Raw genomic sequence first — 27,097 nt, 5'->3', positions numbered from 1 at the left:
TCGGCTTAGTGGAATTCGCACCTACATAGAATTACCACGGTTCCATTCCCAACCCATGAGGATGCCAGTTGGACAAGATGACACAGTAGCGCCCTCTATTCTGCGATGGCCTTGCCACGAACTGTTCCACAGGACACAAGCGAAACTTCTCATCAAGTAAATAACATCCTTCGTAATTTGAGGTGCGCTGCGGGTGGTGACAAGAGATCGAACGAAGCAACCTCATTCCTTCGTCCAGAGGAGAGCACTTTCGCCACTCACGCAATGCGCAGCATATCCCAGCCAGCCTACCCACGCCATTACATGCCAATAACATCCCAACCCTTCCGATCAGCCTGATCTATCCTTCAGAAGAAGGCAGACGGAATGTAACTGCTCCTTCAGGGCACCATTCTACAAGACCTGTCCGGGTTGCAGGACCTGATCCACCTCGCAGTTGGACAACCTTTTCATCTCCGAAGATCAGGGAAGCAGACTTGGCGGACATAAACTCCCCTGCTTGGCGCGAGCATGCCCTCGACCTAGCGTTCTCCCTTGGTAACGCGTCAGTGCGTCCACCAGATACTAGCGCATCCCTTCGTAGCCTTCGGACCGGCGGGTTCCCTACACTCGCACTATTATCCCTTCATGTCATTCGCATGGAATGCAGCGGATACGAGTTGGCTGAAATCAGGCCCTATATCCCACCTCACCTCCGTCGCGTCTTAATGCGCCATAGCGCAATAAACGGTCCCCTCTCTCAGATCGAGCTGAATGCAATATGCGGAGAAGAAGGGCATGCAGACGGAGAGCTCGTAGTCGTTGGGCCGCATGCTACATTGCGCAGCGACCATTTCCGGCGCATACATTCCTCAAGAGAATCTGTGCCTAAGGAATGTACAGCAGAGGAGTATACGTGGGACTCCCTTGCAACACAGGGGAGCGAGCCTAGTGTGCTCTTCTCCCTTACCCTATTGTCCACACCGGTAACATTTGCATTGAGCAACCTCCCGCCCACAATCACTTGCCTCACACTCATAAATATCCCTAATAAACTAGTGTCCGTTCAACGACTTCCATCGTACTGCCCTCTGGTTTCACTGTTAGACCTGTCTTACAATAGTTGGCTCATTCCAGCATCAGGGGAGAAGCTGCTACAAGATTACCCGTGGACGAAATTGCGCCACTTAAAGGTCTTGGGGTTACGAGGGTGTCGCGTTACATCAACGCTTTTGTCGCAAGTCAATAGAGGTCGATGGGATGACGTGGAGGTCATTCATTGACGATCTACGTATATAATATACATGAATCGAACCACACATGGGGAAATCTGGACTGGAGAGAATAGTACAGATTGCCAATGGGTATGCGAAAGTACAGGAGCCTGAGTGGAACGCAAGTAAAATCATACCCGAGCATCAAGGAATAAGCCCAGATCGAATGGTGGCAAGTACTGCACTCCATGTTAGATCTCGCAGGCAATATATCGCTACAATAAAACTTACCTCAACAGTGCCAGTCAATTTCTTCTCTCCTAAAGTTGGCGCACTCCTGCTAGTAGGCTTTGGTGGGAGGGTAACTCCTGCAGGTCTACTAGAGTTTGTGGGAACTTTGATATGCAGTTCACTCAAAGCTCCCCAGAGAGCAGAATTATATCGCACGGCAACTTCCAAATGAGATACAGACAGTAAATTGCTGTGATCTAAGAGACAGATCTTAGCATACCGCCCTGACATACAAAGTAACAAAGCGCTCACAGAGTATTGCACGGTTTATCTGGTCTGCGACACGTTCTCGTCTCGCCTGGTCAAGATATTTTGACATAGGGCTCATCTCTGGCACCTTATATGCGAGAAGGCCGCCGACGTTCTCCAGCTCCTTCAAATACGTCGCTCGGTCTTCTGGTTTCCGCAATAGTTCTACTAACGCATAGAGCTTCTGCGCACGCAGTATTAACGCTGTCTGATAACGCTCATCAGCCATATGATCAGGGTCACGGGAAATATTCGTCGTGGGTTCTGGTGTTGTGATGGGTGTGGTTTGAAGATGCGGAACATAGAGAAGAGGGATTGTGCGGCAGGCTTCGATGAACGCATGAATACGGAGGTTCAGTGAGAGGAGTGTCGGGTCCAAAACAGTACGGGAGTTGTACTCTATACGGTCAGGGGAAGAATCGACGGAAGACGACGTTTCTGAGGATGGTATGCTTGATGGGGCAAGAACATTGGGGAAGTGCTCGTTGAGGAGGGCAGTAGCCTCATCAATTCGTCCGGAGAGTATTTCTGTTCGTACTTCTGTACAAGAATATTAACATTGGCAGACTCCACCAAATATTCAGTGCACCTTCACGACGCCGTATTTTCCGGAGGCCCTCATCCGTTAGGTCTGCTGAGGTCCCTTGTAACCTTCTGTCGGGCGACGTAATTTCGTCTCCATCCTTATCAAGGTGCCTCACGGCGGTATCCCTAGCGAATGCCTGCGCAGTCTTGGTATAACAATTATGACAGAGATAATCGAGTACAAAAGCACGCTGTAGAGAAGAGCGAAATCAGTCACAGCGAAGTTCTTGGCGGATCGGAACGCACGAGGTGATCAGGTTGCGGTTCTGCGAATTGTTGGTTGCTAACTGGTGGAGACGGAGATGGGAAGCGCAATGGAGGTGCTGGGCTCCGAGTGATGGAAGACATGAAGTAGTTCAAGCGATACTGCTTGTCATAAAATACAAAATTAGGAAGGCACTGCGCCGCTGAAACTAGCAGGCACTGGAATATAACTAATCCACCGACAGTGCTTTCCGATCAATCTCGGGCGGCTTGAAGAGTAACTCTTCACATACGTATATATATGTTCAACGTTCAACTCGTGGGGTCTGTACAATACATATGTTGGTATAATAACTTGAGCCTCGTGTAATTACGGTGTTAAGGGGGACGTGAACCGGAGGTCCGACTCCTGGAGTGCCGTACAGCGCTTGCACTTCTACCACCGTAGTATGAGCCAGAAAGAGCATCCCCTCCCAATAAACAAGCTTGCTCTTCAGCGAGGGAAGCTCTGTGTGCGATTGATGTACCACGGCCTCGCCGACGCGGAGGCTTCCCTCGGTAAATATAGGATTGAGATACAATCGTGATATCGAAGATGAGTGTGCCACCACTTCCCAGTAGGTATCTAGAAGATCATCAATAACAAGATGAAAAGATAAGACGATGAACATACGGGATGCTCTCCTTGAAAAACTTAGTTGATGCAGGTGGAGGCATGTGTGCCTCTGGAGATGTCAATATCGAGCAGACGTAGAAAAAGTTGCCAAGGAAAGCGAAGACAAAGAGATACATTGAGAGTCCATCAACAGACTTTCTGACATACTGGAGAAATCGTTTAGAAGAAAGTATTCCAACGGAAACGAAATGTAAACTCACGTTCTTCCATATCTGAGGAAGCCGAGAAGTCAAATATAATGAGGTACACAGCCAGGCGAAAATTCGGCCAATGATACGTTCCGTTGATGGGGAGTCTTCTGATGATTGAGATCGCGACCCATTCTGGCTAACTGTCAGAGGGAGTTCTACAGTTACAACTCCTAGACCTGATGGCGGATGGTAGGCCGTGTCCTGCGCGGAGGACGTTGTCAATGGATGTGGTATATTAACCTCATCTGCTAGCACCCGTCCGATGCTGTCACTCCTCCCTGCTAAAGATCTGGAGGGAACGTTGGTTAGAGCTCCAACACTAAACAACGCCCCAAATCCAAGCAAGACCATACTTGCACCGCGTCGACTCGCACGCGAACTGGTCCTATGGTCACTCGCCGCACGCGAGCTAGGTTGCTCAACCTCAACCTCTTCCACATCTGTCACACGCTGCTCTGGACGACCCCGGGAAAATGCTGCGAACTCGCGCGGAGGAGCTGTAATTTGCAGTGATTTTGGAACGACCGAAGACGCCTGACTTCGAGCGCTCGGTTGATGATCGTGGCGTTCTTGGCTCCATGAAACGCGTTTCCGCCCAGAGTGGAAACTTTCTGAGAGTGCTGACAAGACCGCATCATCAACCTCATCCTGTGCTTCTTCAACGACTTGGGGTGCTGTGTCATCGAGCGGCTGATCGACAACATGCTTTCGTGAGCGATGTTCAGGATGCGATTCAGGGAATGCGGCTAACGCTGCAGCTGCAGCGACATTCCCTGCGACTGTCGATAATGTGCGATAGTGTGATGCGTCCAATGAGAGTCGGCGAGCAGTGGATATGGTTCGTGATCGTGTGCGTACATATGCCTCGGATAGCGTTGCTGGTCTTCCACTATAGTAGTAGAAGTATTGAGCCAGTAACGAACAATCCACTATGCAAAAGTAGGTCGCAAGGTAAGTCTGGAAGCGAAAGCAATTCACTACTATTCAGACACGGTATCAACATCAGTAGCCCACCTGGAAGGGAAGCTGGTGAGTGAGCAAACAACCGATTAAATTCGAAAAATCGCCTAGAAGGCAACATCAGCGGATGGCGAATTGGTCGATAAGGATGTGTCGTACCGAGCAACCAATTGCACAAGAACGGCAGTGCGAGGCCCTCACACGACTGTCGTTTGTGATTTTCTATCACCTGTCTACGATGGCAAATATGGCGCAATTCATTGTCAATCTCACAAAGTGCAACGTAAGTATTGATTACTCACGGAAATTGGGCACCAAGCCAACATGCTATAGAAGCATAACCGAGCAACTCGCTGAATTTCGCCGTAAGTAGTAACATCCTCGCTGTTGGGCCCACCAGAACTCGAAGGTTCGAGGATAAAGATGCTGAACAAAGTGGGTTGCGACAAGCCGAGCGCCGTGGATTGCCTCCAGTTGGTTCACACACGCTAGTGCGTGGCGGCCTTGTTCGGACGTGGGCAACCTAACTCGTTTCCGTCTCGTTTTCGTCCTGTGACAGTGTGCTTCAAGTTAATCAACCTCGAATTCCGTTTCAGTCATCCTCCGGCATCCGACAATGAACATGATGCTGCAGCCCGAGAGTGCATGCAGCAACAAATCCACAATTTACTCAAGTGCATCACAAGCGCCTAAGTGACTAACTTGGGCGCTCAACGGAACGGATCCTTTCTGAAACTCAAGTGGACCTCTAAACTGGTAAGTACTGAACCATGCTCTCCCGAATCTGGTTGCCAAGTACTAGCGTCTAATAAAATGAGATAGGTAGATAATTCTACCTCGGAAAGAGGTTATCGGGCCACCTCAGTGACTGATGACTGTTTCCCCGGAAGTCCGAGTCCGACTAAACGATACAGTCAGTACTCAGTTTCCATCATGCAGCACACTTTCGGACAAACTCATTGATCTCGTTATCATGCACTGCCCGAATCCGATAATGTTCCAGAATCTATCTTCATTCGTCTATTATATTTGGTCTAGGGCTGTGGGGAGACTATTACCATGTAACATGCGGCATCATATGCATGAGTCTGGGTTTGCGGGTAACTTCATTACGGTCCCCAGCTTGTTTTATGAGTCTTGCCAATTTCTAAATCCGTTCTGACATTCAAGTGGACCTCTACACTGGTAAGTACTTAAATCAACGCTTCTTTGTTACAGTCCCAATCTCAATCGCTAAGCATCAGTGTAGATCAACAAACTTGATTCGAGGACACGCACTAGTCATATCATCATCATGATAGCCGCCTCCCCGACAGTCCACCCATCTGGTTCATATGAACCAACCACTGTGGACATTCTCAAAGTCAAACAATACTTCAAGTTATCTGCCATTCCACTTCCAGATGAACTCATCGATGACATTATCGATGCTGCCTCCTATTGGGCACACACATCTCTAACAGTCGATGGATGCACTGTCGCCGATGCCGATACCGGCGGAGACACAATGTACATGCGTACATTGCCTCTTGCAGTGCAGGGGACAGAAGGAGACTTCCTACTCGACAAAGAAAATTTGCAGGGAGAAGGGTTTGTCCTCGGCGGGCTACCTCCAACTGAGCTAGAGTGGACAGCGCCCATACGTACCAAACCTTTTCGCAAGATCGAATTTCAGTTATGGAGTCATGACCAGGGCTGGGGCGGCCATCTTAGTTGTCGAGGAACGTACAATGGTGCTTACTCCTGGTTCGATGCCAGTGTTGAGAGACTTCACTCCACTTCGTATTTCACCGAAAGCGTCAACTGGCCCTCTTCACTCCTCTTCACCGCAGTTGATGCACAAAATCTGCTAGACGATGTCACGTATGCTTGCTCCTACTGATGCGCCGACCTTCGATGGCTAATCCAGTTTTCCCCTTAGGTTTACTCAAAAAGACGTCAAGCAACCATTTTTACCTTCTCCTTCCACTCTCCAGAAAAATATCGTTGCGGAAGGTCAAACGACACACCATATCGTCACTTGGACGGACCTTGACGATGTCAAAGAAGGTTCACCCGAAGCAATTGCAGCTGAAAATAGGGGACAAGGATGGAAATCCTACGATGGTAGCTTTGTACGTGACTTGCAGGTCGGTGACTGCATTACTTTGTGGATGAGGGCTCGCTTCCCAGGCTGGAGGAACGAAGCTGTGAGGGCGAAGATAACAACATTTTGGGCAGTATAGGCTGATCTACTAGTTGGTGTCAAGAAATGTAGAGACCGCCTTTTTTATTATGTATATCTGTACATTTGATGTGTATCGTCTTTTCCACGTACAGCAGATTTCAATTAAGAGGCTTTCAAGATACAGGTCGTAACAGAGTCAATGATTTTAGAACTCCATCGGGGCGACTGCGACAATGGATGGCGCGTATAACCTTGTATCTTTTGCTTTTGGAGTTTCCAGTGCCTTCATGATTGGCGAGCTCCTCCCTGGCAGGTACTTACTGAACCTTAAAGTTAGTGAACCTCGTATAAGTACACAGTAAGTACTGAAACTACCTTTGATCGCAGTCCCGATTTTACTTTTCAGTGTCTGATGGAATATTCAGTTGGATGCGTAGTTCTGCCTCTGGAGCTCTTGATGACGAGGACTAGTAGTAGTTGCACTCATATGACGATGGCCACATCCCCGCGGCGACCCCGCCGAAGCGTGCTGTCATTCCCCGACGTCCATCCAGATCTGTTTCATGTAAATCAACTAACCACTGCAGACGTTCTGATAGTCAAACAATACTTCAAGTCAGTTTTCACCACATATCCATCGATGAACGTTATCAATGATGCCTCCTATTGGGCACACCTCCACATCGGTTAATCGCACCGTGGTTATCCACGAGGACGGAGACAAGTTGCACATGTATCTATTGCCTCTCACAGTGTATGAAATAGGAAGAGACCTCCTACTCAACGAGGAGAGCTTGCACGGAGACTCGGAAGGGTTTGACCTCGGCGGGCTACCTCCAGCTGAGGCGAGATGGGGAGCGCCTACACGTGCTAAACCATCTCGCAAGATCGAGTTTCAGCTATGGGGTTATGATCAGGGTTGGGGCGATGATTATGATAATCGAGGAACGTACAATGACTCTTACTCCTGGTTCGATGCCAGTGTGTTGAGAGACTTGATATGCCAGACGACCTTACGCATGCTTGTCCCGCTGATTAGTACCGACCTTCAATGACTACAGATCGCGGTATCCGTTCGAAAGGACGTCAAGCGCCCATTCTTAGCTTCTTCTCCCACAAAAATCATTGTCGCAGAAGGTCAAACAACACACCATATCGTTTCTTAGTCGTACTATGACAGTGTTAAAGAAGATTCGCCCGAAGCGATTGCAATGCAGGTCAGTAACAACCAATGAGCCAAGACATCTGCGGGAGAAGTGTATATATTCTCTCGTCGGCTGCGAGACTGTATGATGCATACAACCTTGAAGCAACTCTCATTGCTTAATCCATCCTCTACATCGCTTGGCGCTACACTTGCATAAGAGCGCGGTGGGTGACATCTTTCGCTTTTGCTTCCCAGTGCCTTCAACCATTTCTTCGGCAGCGCTTGGTTCATAATCAATGGTGAGCTCCTCTGCGGCAGGTATGTCTCGTGCAGCGACGAATGCCACATAAGGCATGTGTACCTATATCAAGGTCTCGAGCGACAGCAAGAATTCCAGATCATAGACAATTACCTCTCGAATGGTGTCGAAGACGACCGAATAGACCTTCATACTGGGCGAGCATGAGTGACTGTACATCAAATGATTGATTATTGGCTCTAGGCGCTAAGGCGGATCTTTTTGACTTACTTGACAAAGCGAGTCCAGTTGCCTAGAGATAAATTTTAAGTCAATTGAACAAATCGCGACATGAGGCATACCGCAGTCGTGAGAATCGACCGAAAACTTGTCTCCTTCATTGTGCTGACCACGGACCTCTGTGCCATCAAGATCAAAGACATAACCAATGTGCTCCGGAGGAAGGTTGTCCACGTCTTCCCGACGTCTATTAAATCAAGTTAGGGTCTGCGGAAGCCGGAATGGAAGAACTCACATCAGCGTCCTGCAATGAAGAATTCAGTAATTGAGAATGGAGACATAATCATACGAACCCTGTATATATTCCCAATACCTTTCCTTTTGGTAGTGCAATAGGGCAACGAGCACCCCAGCCGCACTGCTTTGTCTTGAAAATCTCAATTGGAATATCACGAGGTTTCTGAGCAACGCGATTACTGCACAGTGGATCACATCTACAGTACTGGACCAACTTCAGTACGGTCGATGTATTCCCTTAGATAAACCTATACCTTGTTGCACTCAATAACTTCAACTCCTTGCGGGATACGAAATGCAAAAAGTCCCTGTACAAATTGTCAATACGTTCCGCAACAAAAAGAAATACTCACCCCGCTATAAGCGTATAACTTATGCCCTCTTTCATTCGTGACTTCTGATTCTGTCTGACAGTCGCATTGGGATGCTCTTTGACACGACGTGCATGTACATGCAAGGAAAGCCCCTGGATCCACATCAAAGATCGACTGGAGATCATCATTATCACTGGTTCATGAAATCAAAAGGATTCAACAAAATGAGAGACCAGAGAACACACAAATGATATGATCTCTCCATGTATTTGAATTCGTGCAGATGCTGTCCAATGTCGCCATCTACGATCTCGTTGGAGATGCGTATATCTGCGGCACCAGCTTCCTGTGCTGCTTGGTTCCAATTACTCTGTAAGAGCGCTCGCCCGCGCCTGCAACACATAAGTGACATAGACGTGTAGGAATGCAATAATTAAACTCACAAAGGCTTCGCAGGGCGAACAAATATGACGTCGCCCTTCATAGCTGACGGTGCGGGTTTTGAAGTGCTGGCCTGACCGAATTTGCTAGAGTGGTTTGTGTTAACATTCTTGGATTTTTCTATGACACCTTTGGATATGGCCCTGGGAGATTCAACTGTGCTTGTAGACAAATTGAACATCAAAGAGCGAAAAGTGTCATCCCCTATGGAAGGTGACCTTTTCCTTGCAGAAGCACCTCTTCTAAATAAGGGATTCGGGGGAGTTGGTCCACGAATGCGTTTGACAGAGGACAAACGTGGTATATCAGATGATGGGGTAGAACGCGGGGTATTTCGGCGCACACGCAGGCGAGACGCCGCATTGCCGTCTTCGGCGTCGGGTTCATCTGCGTGCCTGCGTGCACGTTCTATTTCCTGATCCCAGTCTGCTGCTGAGGGCTTGTCAAGTCGTTTGCGTTTCTTCTCCTCGTATGCTTGCGCGCGCAGGGAGGTGAAACGCTTATGCACTGCGTCATCTGGCCAAGACACTTCCATGTCTAGACTGTCCTGGGCAAGTACATTGCGCTTATTATCTTGAAATTTTTTCCAGATATTGATCAAATCACTGCGATCAGTTATATCGGTTTGCCAGGTCGTGTTTGTGCCATCCTTTCGCGACCAGTTTCCCCATCTTACCTGATGGTGTTTTAAGTACAAATCAAGTGTAAATTCCACTTATATGCCTACTTCATATCTAATAGACTCGTAAATACGGAGACAGGTGGAATATAAGTGGGGCTTACCTCGAAGTGCCATCAGGATCAACTTCCTCACCTACGACCCCCTTGATTGGCCACTCTCCATTCTCATTCCCACCCTCCGCATCACTCCAGCTTTCCTCTGGAGAGGGAGACCGTTTCCACATGTCATCATACATCGAATTCACAACAGCGTCGAGGATAGTATAAGGATCAACAATCTTTGTCTAGTATAAAGGTCTATCCTGTAAGGATGGTATGACGGAAGCAAACGGGTTATTTCAAAATGATGTCCCGGTCATGTGACCGCTTAATCTACGCGTCCACACGCGTCGCGTCTTTTGATGGCTTGACTTGAAGCTCGGACCATTATTCTTCACTTTTACCCACCATCATGTTTATGCTACGGCGCACCCCAACGACTTCAGATGGGAAACCTGTAGATAGGCTACAAGAGAGCACGCGTGTAAACAAGCCATTCAAAGCCCCATCGCTTGTCAACGCTTCCGAGCGCGTCCAGCCTCAGCGCAAGCGCAAGCGGGTTTCATACAAGGACGCAGCGGTTGACGAGAACGACAGTGATGATGACGATGCAAGAAAGAAGAAAAAGAAGAAGGCAGACAAAGATGGGACTTATAATGAGGAAGAATTGAAAGCTGCTATCAAGACCTTTCCGGTGTACAAGCCCAAGCCATTCGATATGCTGCGCAGGTTCTCAATGCCCACTATGACGAACAAGAGCGGAGAAAAGGTACATATTCTGCCTACCAATGCATCTCTGGGGATTCGTCCACCGACCAAGATCCTCCCTCGCCCGTTACATGATCCAATGGAGGATCATGCCATTGTCCTCTACGACCCTACAATCGATGACCGCGAAACTGACGAAGAGAAAAAGGAAAGAGAGAAGGAGGAAGCTAAAGAGAAGGCAGCCAAGGAAGCACAAGAGAAGACTGCAGGGATGTATAATCCGCACAAGAGTCTACGGACGCTCCTGGGTGAAGGCAAGGGCAAGAAAGAGAAAACACAGAAAGTACCTGTAGTAATTGATCCTAGACTTGCAAAGGTTCTACGTCCGCATCAGGTTGAAGGCGTCAAGGTGAATATCTTCTATGGCGCGCTTTTGCTATACTCATTCTAACACGCAGTTCTTGTACAAATGTACCACCGGCATGATGGTGGATAACCAGTATGGCTGCATCATGGCCGATGAAATGGGTCTTGGAAAGACCCTACAATGCATCGCATTGTTATGGACCTTGATTAAGCAATCCCCTCACGCAGGAAAGCCCACAATAGAGAAGTGCATTATAGCATGCCCTTCTAGTTTGGTGAAAAATTGGGCGAACGAACTTGGTGTGTTACTCATCTTTCAGTTCTTCCGAGACATCTCTCACCTTCTCTCAGTCAAATGGCTAGGGAAAGATGCTATTTCAGAGCTTGCAGTGGATGGCAAAGGTGGCAGAGGTGAACTTCATGGGAAGGTTGTTCGGTGGGTAGAAGCAACGGGTCGAAATGTTACACAGCCAGGTTTGCCTTTAGCCTTGATGATGACCTGACGTTCATGTTTTTCTCAGTGATGATCGTATCCTATGAAACCCTTCGTACTCTCACTGCGCATCTGGCCAACTGCAGCATTGGCCTCCTGCTCTGCGATGAGGGCCACAGATTGAAGAACTCTGGTGAGCTCACACGTTCGCGGAATTTAATCGGAGCACTATGAATAATCTGTCTTGTTTCAGGCAATCAGACATTCCAAGCCCTGAATTCGCTCAATGTCAAGAGACGAGTCATTCTTACCGGAACACCTGTCCAGAATGATCTCTCGGAATATTTCTCCCTCTTGAACTTCGCAAACCCTAACTTCCTTGGCTCCCGAGACGACTTTCGTAAAAACTTCGAGAACGCTATTATTCGTGGCCGCGACGCGAGTGCTAGTGCAGAAGTACAGGCTCAATGTGAGAAGAAACTCAAGGAACTTGGTGGTCTTGTCACTAAATTCATCATTCGGCGAACAAATGACCTATTGTCGAAGTACCGTGAGTCGGTCTTGTTGTGCTGTTGCGATTTTTACTACATTTATCATACAGTACCCGTCAAGTACGAGCACGTCGTGTTCTGTGGACTTTCTGACTTTCAGCTTGCCTTGTACCGCCTTTTCATATCCTCACCTGAGATCAAAGCGTTACTTCGCGGTACAGAGTCCCAGCCACTCAAGGCAATCAATATCCTCAAGAAGCTTTGCAACCATCCTGAACTACTCAACCTTCCCTCTGACCTCTATGGTTCCGAAAAGCTTCTACCCGAAGGTTATGGTGGCGCAGGCGCCACAGCGCGTGACAAAAGCAAGAACCAGACGGTACGGTGTGATTGGGGAGGAAAATTCTTGGTTCTCGAGCGGTTCTTGCATCGCCTCAAGACAACTACCAATGATAAAATTGTGCTCATTAGCAATTACACGCAGACACTTGACTTATTCGAGAAGCTGTGTCGAAGCAAGAAGTGAGTCCATGTTTGACGGTGCTTTCGTTTCATGTTGACGCATAAACTAGGTATGGCTTCTTTCGTCTTGATGGGACCATGACGGTCACCAAGCGTCAAAAGCTCGTGGATCAGTTCAATGATCCCAATGGGAAGGAATTTGTCTTCCTGCTAAGTAGTAAAGCCGGAGGATGTGGTATCAATCTTATAGGCGCCAACAGACTGATCCTTTTTGACCCTGGTCGGCATGTTCGGTATTCTGGTAACGTAGCTTAGACTGACAAGATTTGTGCAGACTGGAACCCTGCTGCTGATCAACAGGCTCTTGCACGTGTATGGCGTGACGGCCAAAAGAAAGAGTGTAAGTTTGGCACGCGTCTCTTTTCAGTACATCGTTGACCACTATTATCACAGGCTTCGTCTATCGCTTTATCTCGACGGGAACAATTGAGGAAAAGATATTCCAACGTCAAGCATCAAAACAAGCTTTGTCTTCTGCTGTCGTCGATGAGAAGGAAGATGCTGAACGGCATTTCTCGATCGAGTCCCTCAGGCAGCTGTTCCTATTCAACGAGACCACGATTTGCGATACTCACGATACCTTCAAATGCAAACGCTGCAAGGACGGAAGACAAGTTACCAAGTCACCTGCGTTGTTATACGGAGATGCAAGCACGTAAGTCTGTCTCTTGGAAATGGGATGCACACCCCCTCACCTTCGTACGCAGGTGGAATCACTATACCAATGAGGAGCTAAAGAGTAATCATGACGACCTACTCCGAGCTGAAGTAGGCTTATCTGAGATCTCCTTCGTTTTCCAATACATCAGTCACTAGAGGATGTCAGGGTTTTTGTGATTCCGTTTGTCCGCATCATTGTCGTAGACATTCATTTCTTACCATTTGTAACATTACTTCACGGCACACACGATTATTATACTACAAAGACAATACCACAACGGTACAGGTATTAGTGCAAGGACATTTATACAAATGCCATTGTCCCAGTCGCCACTGATCTTTCTCACCTTGACCTTCACAACTGACATCAATAGCTCAACGCCACGCATGATACTATCAACTTCTGGTTTATTTGGTACTCCCAATGCAGTCATTTTCTGTAAGAGCTATATTCTCGCACAAGTTAACAATAATTGTCCACGACTAGCGCAAATGTCATATAAAGAATGCAGACTCGTCAAGGGCATGAGCAGAACTATCCAGCCTCAAAATAAGCTTATCGTCTGATGTCATCGATGATAAGGAAGGCGCTGTCTCAACGGCCTACCAGGCAGCTGTTCCTATTCAACGAGACCACAATCTGCGATACACACGATACCTCGAAATGCAAACAGCGTCTGCAAGGACGGAAAATCAAGTTATCAAGTCACCTGCATTGTTGTTAGCGAGTAAGTCTGCCTCTTGGAAATGAACGCATACCGGCAACAATGACACTATGTTACAACATCATCCCAGGCTCCCCAGTCGTGACCAACCTTTCTCACTTTGACCTTCTCTCCTGATTCACCGAAGTAGGCAGCTGTATACCACATCTTCATTTCGTCCTCACTGAAGGGCCCGAAAGTCTCTCCGGTAGATTGTCCAGGGATGTCCCATTTGTACTCGTATGTGATGTCCGCAGATGGAGGCGTCCAATTAGGTCCCACCCTTCCGCTAGAACGCACTGCGCGGACAAGTTCCTCGTATGATCGAGAGTAGATGTCAGTATCACCAAGCGACATAAGGTTGGATGCCAGATGGGTGATCATGTCAATATCATCGAGACCCTTCGATTTATCTACCGCCTTGCTGACAGCCATAGCAGTATCATCTTTGGCCTTTCCACTAACTTTGCTGAAAGGCAGGTGCTGAAGTCAGTTGATCCTAAAGAATGCTTGCTCAACAACGTACCTGGTAGAACGCGAATTCTGTTTCGCCTTTGCACCTAATCGTTGAAGTGCTTCAAGTATTGTTTCGCCTTTCTTGAGCATTCCGACGAGCTGAATTTCCAAAGCGCTCTTTCCACCACTTTGCTCAAGCTCTATCTCCTCCGCCCTCATCTTTTCTCTTTGTATTCGTTCCTGCTGTCGCTTCCTCCGACGCGCAAGCTTGATTTCCTTGTCGTCTAGATCGTCCATCCACCGATCGTGTACGGCGTGTGCGTCGAATGACCGGACATATGTGCCATCAGCAGCAAATTTCCCCTCTTCCATCTCCTCCCGCATATTGAACGAAGATAGCTCGAATCCCATACCAGCCTTCTTTCGTCGTTCTCTTTCATCCTCGTCTTCAGGCTCATCTTCATCTAAATCTGAATCTTCGCCATCGTTGAACTCCTGTCCTTCTATGTCCCCTAGGCGTAAGAATTCTTCCTTCTTCTTTCCCTGCGCCTCGTCTTTCTTTTCTTCCTTGTCGGCCATTGCAAACATATCATCGTCATCATCCGCCCCTTCCCCATCTGCGCCCTTTCTTCTGCTCAGTACCACACCCTCTCCATCATCACTCGAGTCCGAGTCGTATCCTTCATTCCTAATCCGTCCTTTCCGCTTGGTTAAAGGATTCTCAAGTGCAGAGTCGACTTCCTCCGCAAAGTTCACTGGATCTTCATTAGGCTCAGTGAAACGCGTCTTTTTTGGAGCATGTGAAGATTTTTGGGATGTTGATGCGTCTGCGCTGGACGTTGCTGACCGCTTCTGAGCCGTTCGGGGTTGCATATTGTAGTGCCAGTTGATAAGGAGAAGCTATGTCAATGTTTGATGATGTTTGTCACTCGGGCACTGAGTACTGAATGTGCCATTGCATCAAGCCGATTGCAAACTTCAGAGCACCCAGATTCTGCTGGGACTCTTTGGCTCTTGTGACTTTTCATCGGATACGTATAAATGCATATGCAAAAATGGCCATAGCCACGTAAAGTATTTTCAAACGCTATTCAAGAGTGTATAGTAGAAATCGTGATCAGTAGAAATTACATCGCAGTGATTTGCATGACAGCATTCGCGTATCCAGTACTATCGGTGATCTGGACACGCATGAGGAGCACCGTGTCTGCAAGACCTATCAGTACTTGTGGCGGACTAAGCTTGGCTGAGATCTCCATATTCTGCGAGCTAAAAAAGACGAGCAATTCTTTCCCGGCCTTGGTAACGAACTGAATTGAAGATAAAATAAGTTGGGGAAAATAACCAGACGTAAATGTAGTTGCTTACCGTCTGGCCTGAATGCAGACGTTGTTGAAATACGTCGAATTGCGTCTTGTGGTCATCGTCCGCAGAGGAATCGGGTACAACCCTCGCGCTGCCGAGGCCTGAGAAAGTGCTGACGATCCTGACTGCATCTTCTAATAGATAGAACGTTCCAGCTCGACCGTCCAGCGACTTGTCAGCGTATATATCAGTGAATGAAACGCCTTTCATATTGTTGGAATCTTTCAATACGAGTGGAATAGGCGTATTTGCATTCAGAATGAGCTTGAATGTAGGAACAGATCTAATGATGGTTAGCTCAGGAATCATCGAAAAATCACAGCACAAACTCGTTGACGCCGTTAGGTCCTTGAGTCGGTTCCTGTAACTTATACCTGCTCAGGAGTGAGATGGGACTACTGAGGAAGAAACAAGGACAGCCGCACATTGGTCCAAAGATAGTGTTGTCTTTTGACGTCTTCCATGACAAGCTTGAAATGGACGTCACCGAAGCTGAAGCTTGCACAGACGGGAACAGCTGCTCTTTGGCTTCTGCGAGACTGAAAACACATCATTCTCAAGCGAGGTCTGGTTGCACTTTGCGATATTATCTCACCTCTTTCGTGACGCTTCGTCTTCCACGGTCAGGGTAGCAGGGAAGGCTGCATCTTCGGTCGGAACATCATCGACAAGAGTTTCCACTGAGATTTCATTTATGGGTTGAGGTAGTTGTTCGACATTCGCTTCATCTTCGAAATCAGGCAACGCGTCTGCATCGGGCTTCAACCCTGCTATCTCCAACAATTCCTGTCCGGAGGGAACTGGTAAAGGAGCAGGAGCGTGAGTGTCCACAGGCTCCATCTGGCCAGCTAAGGATGTATTTGCTTGATGCTCGTGATCTGTCTCGCCTGCTGCATCTTCATCACTCCAGGATGCGATGGCAAACTCGTGCTCTGGAATATGAGATGGTGCTGGTGCATCTTCAATTGCTTGCGACTCTTCCCTTACATCCTTTGCCCGCCCGAAGCGACCCTTCACGCTGGTTAGGCTGCCTTTCACAGCTGTCAGCAGGGAGCTCCGGTTCTTGCCTCGGGAACGTCCACCAGGGCCGGGTTTTGATTGTGTCTTGTGGGATGCGTGACTACCATTATGTTGAGATGAGCTCGAAGGCTGGCCAGAAATCAAACGCGTTTTTGCGGGGATGGCGGCCCCTGAGTTCTTGTCCATTAGCGGAGCATCATCGATAAACTTGACCAAAGGATTAGCCGCCCGAGCACGGTGAAGAGGTACCGCTGACTCAGCGGGAGTGCCATTTCTTGATAGCGGAGGAGAATCGAAAAGGGGGTCAGGCGAGCTGGGTCCCTCATTGGCCGAAAGAATTACATCTTCACTCAGTACTTGATTGACTTCGATGGTATCCTGGACATCCGGAGAGTAGCTGCGAAGGTCCTCGAACTCCACGATTGTCCCATTGACCTTGGAAGGATCAGCATGGGAGTTGGGGATATCCTGAGCATCGGGTTCATCCGAGTCTTTCTGCATTAACTCTCCTTCCACTTCTTCCACTTCTCCAAAGAGTTCCATGTCGAGCTCCCCTTCAGCGTCCGTATCAGTCAGCTTAGTCAGGGAAAGCTGACGCGCGCCGCGGGGGCCTGGTGACGAAGCGCGCCTTTGTTTCGCCGGTGCTGATGATTTGGCCTTGCTTCTGGGCCCAAATGCCCTCACCCGTTTAGTCGATACATAACCGGTGGTGCCAGGTTCTGACTCGCGCTTCCGCTTCGCCCTTGGTTCCCCCGCAGGTTTTTGATGTCTGCGCCGCTTCTTCGTGGTTAAGGGTTCATCATCGGAGGCATCATCTTCGAGTGTCTCAGAACGTCCTTGTAGGTTATCCCTACTAGATTTATTTTCAAGACGCGGACCCGCCCCTGACATAACGAGCTATTAGACATAAGCGCTCTCTAGGGATACAAATAGCATACCAGTAAAGCCCGAAACATGAACCTCCTCTCCTTTCTCAAAAAGCTGTGGGTTGGTATGCTCTCTGCCGCGGGTTGAAGCATGCGCCCAGAAGGTCCTGAGGATATGCTTTGAGCCATAAGTGAAAGAGCTTTCGGGTTCCCAACTGTGCAGTAAATAAGAATAAGTAAGGAAGCCACCTAGCGAACAAAGTGACACCCTACGTGCTATCATCCAAACTATACCCTTTCCACTGCGACGCGTCAGTTGATCAACACACGACCTCTATACGTTATGAACTTACTTTGACATGATATTTCTATTTCGACCAAAGGCTTAGCATACATACTGTAACAGCGCCTGGTCCTAGACTTACCCATATGACTTTCCTGCCCCGCTTCGCCTCCACGCGCGCCTTCGTCACAGACTCTGAACCATCATGAGTACAACCATAGGATGACTGCAAAGAACAGGCACTCGGAAACTCACCGACTTCGTATTCTGCGTCACTCATGGTGACATGAATAGAAAGGTGACAGTAAACCTTCGAGCTAAGGTTTCGCATTTTGGGCGTGGCACAATAATGTGGGAGAATATTTCCAATTGCAGTTTCCATATCATCACAAATTTTTAATTATTGAGGTGACACGGAAGCAAAGCAACGGAGCATCGAGTTATGTAGATCATGGCAATGTTTATCGCAAAATCTGAACCAAGTTAACTATGATTAAAATAGGGCACAACTAGGTATGTTAGCAAGCGAGAATGAAATACAACTAGTAAGAAATATTAGTCAAGATACCAATAAGATCGTCGGGATGATATCAAGTCTGTCAACGACTGGGCAAGGCTAAAAGCCGGCCTGAAATAAGACAATCCTTCACCCATGGAACGTGAACGAGCGTTACGTCGTCCTGAAGGTCCTCGGGGAAATCCGTGGCTTCTTTGACGACAACATAGTCATATGCAGGAAGATCTCTGGATGCAAATTTGACCTCAGTCGCAGCTTCCACCCGAGAAGCTCCCATGCAAATCATAATCCAAGGAACGACTCGGCTCGCGTCTTGCGTAGCATCGGGACCACCCTGCACGAAACAATGAGTATCAATACAGCGAGCGGCAATGTACTGCATACCTTTCTCCCCCCGCGTGACGGTAAGGGCACGAGATCAGAGCCGAGGCACAGTACAGTCTTGCCAGAAAACAACTTGGATGCTACCGTATTCGACATGATATCAGTCAAGTGCTCCTTGCAGTTACCCCAGTCTAGGTCAACAAGTTGAGATACCCGAGCACTCAATGACTCTGAAAACCCAGCAGGAAGCAGTGCGGGTTGCCAGTCCTAAATATAGCGGCGGTCAGCAGAAGATCGGCAAGAGTCAAACCCAACATACCGGTGATGTTTGTTTGTCTAGATAATCATCTCGTATCCACTCATTAGACAGACATGGTATCCCAAGAGCGAGAGCCACCAGAAATTTCGGCTTCTGGTTGTAATCGTCGGCTAGGAGGAATACACGTTCCAAACCCTCGAACTCGGGCTTCGTCGGCTTGAACTTGAAGTTTTCCTGGGAAGCTATCCAGCGTTTATTTGACTGGCTATGAGTACCCTCCATTGGGAAAATGCTTGACCAGTCGTCAATGACTGTGCCTCCATTGTGCTTGATAGCTAGCATCACGCTGTCCTTCATTTTCTCAGGGTGCTTGGTGCGAACGGTGAGCGTCACGACGAAACCGGTCCTCGCGAATGGCTTCTTATGCTTGAGTGAGGTGGTACTCATCAAGGACATTCCGGAAGGTGAGGGCGTAGTACGTAGAGACTTCGGTCGAATGATTGTGACGATGGAATCTGCAGTAAGAGTGCGATCTTTCCAATGAGACTGGATAACTCTTGAGGCGATCCGGAGGTCCGAAATGGCGTAGTCTGAGCTTATGGTGTCAGAACCATCATCAACTTCGACACTGACGGATCCTGATTGCATCCGACTGATACCTACCACAGTACCGCGAAGATTACCGTGGCAAAGGATCACTCCATCTCCGACTCGCAGTTCACACCGACGGAGCATAGCGACATCCACATGGTCCTCCGTCTCATCGTCAAATTTGATGAGATATTTAGTACCGGTCTGTAACGAGTGGACGGTGCCTGCATAATAATGACCATCTTGCCTCCACAATGCGAACACGCGAGTGGCGGGCTGAGCTGCAAGGGCGCGGCCTGTAGAAACAGTGTGACGAAGCCGTTTTCCAACTCGTGTAGCCGGCGCAGGGGTGTCAGCGGCTTTACTACGAATAGACGCCTTCGACGGGACACGAACAGGCTTGACATCTTCAATGCGTCTCCGCTTCCGCGATGAAGGTGCTTTAATCTCAGCAGGAGCGGGGCCAACGTCCATACAGTCATCATTATCAGCGAGTTCTGTCTCTTCCTCCTCCTGTTTTTCGGCGCTCGGAGTTGAATGTATCTCGTCCTGACACTCATCAGAAGCTTCAGTATCCGAAGAGATTTTACGCTTCTTTGCAGAGGATTCCGCACGAGTGCGAGTGCTCTTGCGTGTAGGTGCGGGTAGTACTTTCCCTTTCCCTTTCTCAATCTTGACGGGATGAGGGACTACTGTAGGGGTAGCCACTCGCTCAACAACTGAGGTTCGATCTTGCTGGTCCTGCTCAGGAGCAGAACTAGGAATTTCTCTAGACTCCGGGTTCGCCTTCCTCTTCCCACGAGTTGAACTTTTCGGTTTCGTTGTAGAAGGCTTTACCTGCGGCTTCGCAGACTGAGGGTGACACTGGTTAAGATAAGCGACAAGAAACAAGTAAAGACCAGTCACCTTCTTGACCAGCACAGGGGGTGGAGGAATAGATGGCGGTATCATCGAGGATTTGCCCAAAGTCGGCGCTGCTGTGGACTTTACAGCTGATTTGAGCTGCAGAAGAGCAGCTAGAGGAACATCGCCCTCTGGATCTTGGCTACTTTCATGTACCTCCACAGAGTCTGCAACGATTTCTCCTGAGCTAAGCTCTGACATGGGGCTAAGAGGACAGAAGGGGCGCTTTGTGGGACTCTCATTGAGCCTGATGTTTCTTGAGGGTGTGGCAGTGCTCGGTACGGGTGGTTCGGAGTCGGGTACGATATCAAGGTTATCATATTCATGCTGCGGTGACCGTGGACGATAAAAGGGTCTGATTGGCGCGGGTGCGTTGTTGTCCTCAGAAAGCAAGTCTGGAGAGTGTGTCGGTACAAAGTTTAATAGTTGGGTCTCGGCATGGTCATTTGGCGTCTGAACAGGTTCAAACGGCTGTATGGCTGCTCCGCTGCCTGTGGCCGGAGACGCACCGGCACCTTTGCCTTGCATCTGTCGAAGTCTGCGCTCCCGTTGTTCTGGGCGGATTAAAGACAAGAGACTGCGCGGACCTGGTGAAGAAGTCGTTCCAAAAGTGGCGCGAGCACTTCTGGAAAGCGAGGTCGGCGCGTATAGATCTTCCGCGACTGCGCTTGTAGCAGTATCGTGCAGTGGTGTTGATGGCTGAGTGGGCACAACCTGTTCAGGAATGGCCACAGGTTTCTTCTCCTGTGAAAGCTCATCTTCTGCTATAATAAGGGAAGATTGTGATGCATTGGCCTGGGCCCCATATCGATTGCGTCGTGCTTCGACGGATTCGAGTGAGTCCTCTACATCAAACGTGAAGTAATGAGGTTGGGAGAAACATCGATTAAACAAAGGGCCTCACCATCATTCAACAACTGCGATGCATCGGGATGGGGAACGCTTGTGCTCTGAAAAGAGCCTTCAGATCCGCTCGAGTGCGAAGGAGTACCTGGCACAAGGACGCTGCCACTGGCTTCGCTGGCTTTGGATTGCTCATAAGCACGCCGTATTTTATTCATCCATGAGTCATCGTCCTCCTGCGACGTGGATGAATGATCCATGACGAGATCGGTTGTAGTAGTGCGTCCTAGGTCAGAGAGTGGCACGTCAAAAATCTGAGTAGCCTGCGCAATGTATTTTGCTGCAGGATCTTGTGAGACTGCGCCACCGAAGGAATCTTGCGAACAAATGGAAGAAGACCTCTGACGTCGGCTGGGTGCCACAGGGAGGGATTTGGTAGGTTGAAGAAGTAGCTGGGTAAGCTTTGCTGAACGAGGAGACTGAAAGGAGACAGACTTTGGGACTAAAAGGTAACAAAGATGTCACGATCTTAAAGCAAAAGAGTACAAAGGTTGATTGGTGGCTCACCATTCGGCTTGCCGATACCAGATGCTGTACGTGAATCAGGGTGGCTCAAAGAATCGGCATGGGGACCCTTTACATTGACCAGATTGGTAGAAGATGCTTGCGGGGACGACGAGCGAGTACGTGCAACAATTTCATTCTTATTCTTATTTGAGGCTGGAGTGTTTTCTTTCTGAGATCCTTCCTCGACTATTTCCTCCTCCATGTGTAAAACTTGTGGCTGCGTTTGTGTTGGGGCAAGCCAGTTGAGCTGGTAGCGGGATGTTGAACCTCGAGCAGGCGGAATCATCATGGAATCAATAGAAAAGTTTGTACTGAGGTTCCTGTCACCTCCCTCTTGCTCGCATTGGTGATTCAAACCCCACTGGTCGCTATGGTCCACAATTGATTTTTGTTTCGTAAGTGCATACTGTAGGAGCTGGGTCGGTTGCGATTCTATCGAATCACCACTAAACGGGAAAACTTTAATTGGAAAGTCCCGCTCAGCACGCAAGGACGACGCGCCTGTGATCAAAGATGGAGTCCATACGACCTTTGCGTTGCGCTGAGTGCGTATTTGTTGGCTGTAGTCACGTATTAATACTCTGCCTGGGCTGGACAACAAGAGACTGCAGGGCTACGATATGAAATTAGGGTGCATTCACAAACTGGGGTGCGACGCGAAAAATGAACCAGATCTGCGTCTGGACTCTGATGGAAGCCAAATGTATGGTCAACTAGCTCAGGGTCCATTAGAAAGAGGGTGATAAATTGGAATGAACACTGCCACTAACTCATTAGCTAAGCGCGATTTCAGCTCCTTGGGGTTGGAGTACGTAAAACCGCATCCGATTATTTGCCTCGCATATTGAGTCTCATCCTATGGCGGACTTCATGTTAGACTCCGTTGTGCAGCGATCCATGGAGCTCGAGCTCCGAATACAATTGTAAGTTAGTAAAGAATGTATGCCAGAGTCAGACTACTTACGTAAAAAATCAATGCACGTGCTCTCGACGCGTCAATCTAACAGTGGTGGTTGATTTTCTTGTTCTACTACATCTTCTCTTCGTGCCAACCTATCGTTTCGCATTCGCTCCTTTATCCCTCTGCGCTGGCCGCCGACAAGTAGGCTGCAATGTACCAGATAGACAAAACGAAAAATAATCGCTCTTTATCTTCTGTCGCTCGAACACTCCTCTCTGCGGATGACTCGGATGCCGTCGCCGCCGCCTTGATGCCTGCTATCAGCGCAGGAAAAATTTCCACCTCTAGAACAACTTTCAAGAAAGCGCTTTCTAAGACGAAAGATAAAGCAAAGGCGACCTCCATCAGGCCTGTTCGTATCGCAGACTACGACTCCCAGGAGATGACGAACGTACCGAATCCTGTACCAGACACTGGCCTTCCTCCTCCAAGTGGTGATACAATATACTTCGTCCCACCACCAATTACTGCATTTCCTTCGGTAATCCATCAGTCCCAGGAGTACCACGCTGCAGCGATCACTGGCAAGTCTATCAGCGCGATTTCTGTGTCAACCTTCACCCCATTGCCACCACTACTCTCTCTTGAACCCACACCAACCGCAGACAATGAGCATGCTATTGTAATAACGCCTGTTCCTTCTCGGATGAGTTCAACTCAGTCCCACAGTACTGTCCCATCAGCGCAAGTCCAACGTCCCTCGCCTTCGCATCAAATTTCAAAATCGGTAATAATTGCACTTTCTGTCGTTGGAGGTGTCGTATTACTTGGGGTATTCATCCTGATAAGGCTTTTGAGACGTCCCCGCCGCCGCAAGTGTCCAACACCCTCTCTCCCCATTCTCCAGGATGGTGCCTTCCCAGATCACTTTGGGAGCGAGGGGTCCGGATCCCCGGTTTTTGGAGGCAAGGAGCGATTCTCCCCCTCGCTGGGGAATGCACGAGGAAATACGGGGCTCTGGACATGGACTCAGTATCACTCCGGAATTCCAAAGCCGGCGCCAACTGTCACAGTCTCAAAGTCATCGTCAGGCGAACCCGTGAAAGGATCAAGCAGTCAAGAGAACTTGCTTTCCGAGAAAAGTACCTCTCAAAACCAATACTCTTTCACTGGGCAAGGCAACTTTGGACAAAGGACCCAACCGCCTCTACAGCCTATCCAGAATGCAATCACTCGCGCGGTCTCTCGGCTCTCCACCGTCTCTATGTCCCTTTACCCAAACTCGCCGGCCAACACTACTTATTATGGTGCGATGAACGTGGGTGTAGCCATCGAGAGCGCGACGCCTCTGACAGGTGATGGACAAACTATGGCACGTGCAAAGGACAGGGTTGCAGCAGGACGCGCGCGCAATAGCATGGTCGCCCTTCCTGACGCCAAAGACGCATCCACGCTGCGACGCTCCCAGAGCTATGCTTACGGTGGAATGGACACTACCCCAACCTCACCTGGAACCGGGAGAAGCGCGCAGAACGGGGGCCGTACGCGCATCAAATCATCATATTACACACCTGGCTCACATCCTCGTACCTCCGTAGCTCCTTCGACATGGTCAAAAGACCGCGGACAGCAAGATGGTCTCCACTCTGATCGCACTTATGGATTGCAACGTTCTGAGTCTCATCGAGGCCGTGAGACACAGGCGCTGACATGTGCTCTTGGACTAGCTTCGCCTGTCCCGCCATCCCCTCATCCAACACTATATCCGGATGATTCCATGAGTGTGATTGGAGAAGCAAAGAAGGTCACCGTGACAGGCACGCGCAGCCAAAAGAAACCAGTTCCCAAAGCTATGCCCAATCACGACAAGTCATCTTCTCCTGACTCTGCGGCGCTTGGAAGTTTGATGATGGTGGACTTTGCGGCATCAAAGTCGACTGCATCACTAGTAAACATACGTCCGTCCGAAGCAGCCAGAGAGATGCAAGAGACGCAAACTCAGGGAGGGCAGAATTCGGGGGGGTTCGGTCAACCGAAGACGAGCTTGAAGAAGAGAGTGGAGGACAGACCACCACGTGTTCCATCACCTCCACCGTTGCCATCGCTTGCACAGATGGCACTTGCTCACGCAAACCCCGAAGCGTATGCTGATTACCACAGCCCGACGTACAGCATTTACGGGTTGTATGATGGAGATAGGAAAAGTCGCGGGATGTCATTTGGATACTGATTTAGATTGATTCGCGTACAAGCTATACGACAGAGTGTCACCTACTATAGTTTTGTATGCCAGGGGATTGTACGTTTGTGGTTTCCGCGCGCTGAGCGCTGTAGCGCTGAATTCAGGTCACTGTCAAGCAAGTGCTAGCAAGTGTGGACCTGGTCGACCTTGGCGGTCTTATCTGTTGAATCGGTCAGGAACCGTTCTCGGCAAGTCAATGAAATTGACAGCTGCACATGTGATATGCGGGAGTTGTTACTGAGTTGTTATGTTCGGATTCGTGAGAGGGCGTCTATAGCTGGTTCAAAATTCTCCTTCTCTGTTCTTCTTTCCTGCTGCGGACAAGAAATTCCAGCCAACTGCGCCAGGAATAAAAAAGCCTGGCAGCTGCGGACGACCCAAAGCCAGACCTAGGCTGAACTTGGAGTCGTTGCTGGGCACGCCCCTAGTTATAGTACTACGCCTTCTCACATACCACCTTCCTGCGATACCCCTTCGAGCTTTTTTCCTTTTCAATACCCCATCGTATCTCTCATGTCTCAACTCGCCCTTCCTGCGCACCAAGAAAACTATGGCCACAAAGGCGACGACGACGACGACGTCGAGTACGAAGAGCTCGGGCTGCTCCCCGCAGATATCCCGCCTGTTCCCTCATTTCGTGGCATTCCATTGAAATACATATCGTGAGTGTCGCGTCTTTCTGTTGCGATGTCTAAGCCTGGCATGATACTGCCAAGTTTTCTTGTCTTAAACACTGGGCGACCTTACTGACAACTCATGTCTACAGACTCGTGACGTTGGCGGTTCAGAATTCTCTCTTAACATTAATAATGCACTATTCTCGCGTGTCCATTCCTCCATCCCAATCCTACTCTGCGCCAACCGCCGTTCTTCTGAACGAGCTTCTCAAAGGGTCCATATCACTCGCCATTGCTTTCGCCCGTATAAACCGTGTCACACCTTATACGTCCGACACCCCACAGCTACCACTCACCGTCAGCCGCTTCTGGCATCCTACAAAGATTCTCTTACGCGTCCGACGACTTGGCAGAGAAGTCTTTTCGCCGGATTGCTGGAAACTGTCGATACCCGCCATCCTATATGGTATGTATTCCGCGTTGCATATGAGTCGCTCTCATTAATTTCGCTTCGCGGGTTTCAGTCATTCAGAATAATCTGCAGTATGTTGCTGCCACCAATTTAGAAGCCGCAACTTTCCAAGTCAGTTATCAAATGAAAATACTTTCCACGGCGGCGTTTTCAGTCATACTCCTGCGAAAGCAGTTAAGCGCCAGCCAATGGCTAGCGCTGCTGTTCCTTGCTATCGGAGTCGGCGTGGTGCAGATACAGACTGGTGTGAGCGATACGAGCAAGGCATCCTCTCTGTTGTTCCATGAGACCTCGATGAACGCTCTGAAGGGATTCCTCGCGGTGTTTGCCGCATGTTTCACATCCGGCCTCGCAGGTGTCTATTTCGAAATGGTTCTCAAAAATTCTCAGTCCGATCTTTGGATCCGCAACGTGCAACTCTCCGCATTCTCCCTCCTCCCTGCGCTTATTCCCATCGTCCTCTCACGACCGTCTGAAACGGGATTCCTCAGTTCCTTGTTCGAGAACTTCGGAGCCTGGGCGTGGGCCACGGTTGCCATTCAAGTGCTTGGTGGCCTGGTCACCGCCATGGTCATCAAGTATTCTGACAACATTCTCAAGGGCTTCGCCACAAGTTTGAGCATCGTGATCTCATTCCTGGCGTCAGTTGCACTCTTCGACTTCCAAATGACGTTCACGTTCATCCTTGGCTCTGTCATCGTTCTTATCGCAACGTGGCTGTACAACCAGCCCGGGCGGAACCCTAGCACATCGAGACTGGTGTACGTGGGCAAGAACTGAGCGTCAAAAGATGATAGATAGCGCACATTGGGACATGCCACGTTTACGAGTTGGACACTTTCAGCCCGTTTATCGTCACTCCGGGAGTACTCGGAACACTACTTATTTACACCGATTAGGACGGTCACTCTTGGTACATTTGGACATGCATATAGTTTGTTGGACGCTTAAGTTACGGTACATCTACTATTCCGTGCCCCCATCCTCACGTTGTCCTAATTTGATTACGCGACGATAGTCGGCCTACGATACACAATGTGATATACAATACAATCAATACTCCATGAAAGATTT

General features: G+C 49.0%; 11 protein-coding genes across 11 annotated transcripts; 6 read left to right on the top strand and 5 right to left on the bottom strand.

The window, feature by feature from the left end:
* Position 1: 1 nt before the first annotated feature.
* On the top strand, positions 2-1,330 carry F5891DRAFT_629012 (uncharacterized protein). The gene is made up of 2 exons (XM_041372544.1): positions 2-182; positions 239-1,330. The coding sequence occupies exons 1-2, from the start codon at positions 106-108 to the stop codon at positions 1,260-1,262; spliced, it is 1,101 nt and encodes a 366-aa protein (XP_041231414.1). The 5' UTR covers positions 2-105; the 3' UTR covers positions 1,263-1,330.
* A 54-nt stretch (positions 1,331-1,384) lies between these two features.
* On the bottom strand, positions 1,385-4,728 carry F5891DRAFT_1125842 (PQ loop repeat-domain-containing protein; the record flags this gene model as incomplete). The annotated part of the gene is made up of 11 exons (XM_041364021.1): positions 1,385-1,432; positions 1,485-1,681; positions 1,737-2,273; positions 2,323-2,509; positions 2,565-2,605; positions 2,918-3,147; positions 3,196-3,344; positions 3,399-4,346; positions 4,404-4,456; positions 4,509-4,582; positions 4,652-4,728. 11 exons carry the CDS (start codon positions 4,726-4,728, stop codon positions 1,385-1,387), a joined length of 2,541 nt encoding a protein of 846 aa, XP_041231413.1.
* A 461-nt stretch (positions 4,729-5,189) lies between these two features.
* F5891DRAFT_629200 (uncharacterized protein) lies at positions 5,190-6,684 on the top strand. The gene is made up of 3 exons (XM_041372546.1): positions 5,190-5,534; positions 5,588-6,212; positions 6,271-6,684. The coding sequence occupies exons 2-3, from the start codon at positions 5,644-5,646 to the stop codon at positions 6,572-6,574; spliced, it is 873 nt and encodes a 290-aa protein (XP_041231412.1). The 5' UTR covers positions 5,190-5,534; positions 5,588-5,643; the 3' UTR covers positions 6,575-6,684.
* A 488-nt stretch (positions 6,685-7,172) lies between these two features.
* F5891DRAFT_1182895 (uncharacterized protein) lies at positions 7,173-7,571 on the top strand (the record flags this gene model as incomplete). The annotated part of the gene is made up of 1 exon (XM_041366228.1): positions 7,173-7,571. One exon carries the CDS (start codon positions 7,173-7,175, stop codon positions 7,569-7,571), a length of 399 nt encoding a protein of 132 aa, XP_041231411.1.
* On the bottom strand, positions 7,547-10,194 carry F5891DRAFT_1006792 (uncharacterized protein). The gene is made up of 12 exons (XM_041360441.1): positions 9,977-10,194; positions 9,921-9,927; positions 9,196-9,869; positions 8,998-9,144; positions 8,792-8,945; positions 8,693-8,746; positions 8,495-8,643; positions 8,437-8,445; positions 8,264-8,388; positions 8,193-8,214; positions 8,076-8,133; positions 7,547-8,024 (listed from the first exon to the last, which is right to left on the bottom strand). Exons 1-12 carry the CDS (start codon positions 10,108-10,110, stop codon positions 7,833-7,835), a joined length of 1,725 nt encoding a protein of 574 aa, XP_041231410.1. The 5' UTR covers positions 10,111-10,194; the 3' UTR covers positions 7,547-7,832.
* Positions 10,195-10,261: 67 nt separating this feature from the next.
* On the top strand, positions 10,262-13,426 carry F5891DRAFT_1006791 (DNA repair protein, SNF2 family). Its single transcript, XM_041360440.1, has 10 exons — positions 10,262-11,030; positions 11,080-11,287; positions 11,339-11,461; positions 11,509-11,613; positions 11,674-11,970; positions 12,022-12,433; positions 12,484-12,653; positions 12,708-12,773; positions 12,827-13,088; positions 13,141-13,426. The coding sequence occupies exons 1-10, from the start codon at positions 10,326-10,328 to the stop codon at positions 13,247-13,249; spliced, it is 2,457 nt and encodes an 818-aa protein (XP_041231409.1). The 5' UTR covers positions 10,262-10,325; the 3' UTR covers positions 13,250-13,426.
* Positions 13,427-13,672: 246 nt separating this feature from the next.
* F5891DRAFT_628864 (uncharacterized protein) lies at positions 13,673-15,324 on the bottom strand. The gene is made up of 3 exons (XM_041372542.1): positions 14,324-15,324; positions 13,853-14,266; positions 13,673-13,803 (listed from the first exon to the last, which is right to left on the bottom strand). The coding sequence occupies exons 1-2, from the start codon at positions 15,124-15,126 to the stop codon at positions 13,867-13,869; spliced, it is 1,203 nt and encodes a 400-aa protein (XP_041231408.1). The 5' UTR covers positions 15,127-15,324; the 3' UTR covers positions 13,673-13,803; positions 13,853-13,866.
* Positions 15,191-18,079, bottom strand: F5891DRAFT_1006786 (uncharacterized protein). Its single transcript, XM_041360439.1, has 10 exons — positions 18,043-18,079; positions 17,930-17,982; positions 17,858-17,872; positions 17,778-17,806; positions 17,577-17,719; positions 16,214-17,522; positions 16,044-16,157; positions 15,948-15,992; positions 15,622-15,901; positions 15,191-15,563 (listed from the first exon to the last, which is right to left on the bottom strand). Exons 1-10 carry the CDS (start codon positions 18,065-18,067, stop codon positions 15,381-15,383), a joined length of 2,196 nt encoding a protein of 731 aa, XP_041231407.1. The 5' UTR covers positions 18,068-18,079; the 3' UTR covers positions 15,191-15,380.
* A 307-nt stretch (positions 18,080-18,386) lies between these two features.
* F5891DRAFT_942865 (uncharacterized protein) lies at positions 18,387-19,952 on the bottom strand (the record flags this gene model as incomplete). Its single annotated transcript, XM_041374448.1, has 3 exons — positions 18,387-18,638; positions 18,689-18,895; positions 18,948-19,952. 3 exons carry the CDS (start codon positions 19,950-19,952, stop codon positions 18,387-18,389), a joined length of 1,464 nt encoding a protein of 487 aa, XP_041231406.1.
* Positions 19,953-22,952: 3,000 nt separating this feature from the next.
* F5891DRAFT_1006783 (uncharacterized protein) lies at positions 22,953-25,154 on the top strand. Its single transcript, XM_041360438.1, has 2 exons — positions 22,953-23,063; positions 23,148-25,154. Exons 1-2 carry the CDS (start codon positions 23,003-23,005, stop codon positions 24,920-24,922), a joined length of 1,836 nt encoding a protein of 611 aa, XP_041231405.1. The 5' UTR covers positions 22,953-23,002; the 3' UTR covers positions 24,923-25,154.
* A 21-nt stretch (positions 25,155-25,175) lies between these two features.
* Positions 25,176-26,962, top strand: F5891DRAFT_628754 (nucleotide-sugar transporter). The gene is made up of 3 exons (XM_041372541.1): positions 25,176-25,596; positions 25,701-26,017; positions 26,076-26,962. The coding sequence occupies exons 1-3, from the start codon at positions 25,448-25,450 to the stop codon at positions 26,801-26,803; spliced, it is 1,194 nt and encodes a 397-aa protein (XP_041231404.1). The 5' UTR covers positions 25,176-25,447; the 3' UTR covers positions 26,804-26,962.
* The last annotated feature ends 135 nt before the right edge of the window (positions 26,963-27,097 follow it).

This window comes from Suillus fuscotomentosus (assembly GCF_016647785.1).
Source record: "Suillus fuscotomentosus strain FC203 chromosome Unknown F5891scaffold_6, whole genome shotgun sequence".
NCBI classification, from domain to species: domain Eukaryota; kingdom Fungi; phylum Basidiomycota; class Agaricomycetes; order Boletales; family Suillaceae; genus Suillus; species Suillus fuscotomentosus.
Note: the sequence above shows the minus strand (reverse complement) of the source record. Positions and strands in the feature narration are given on the sequence as shown.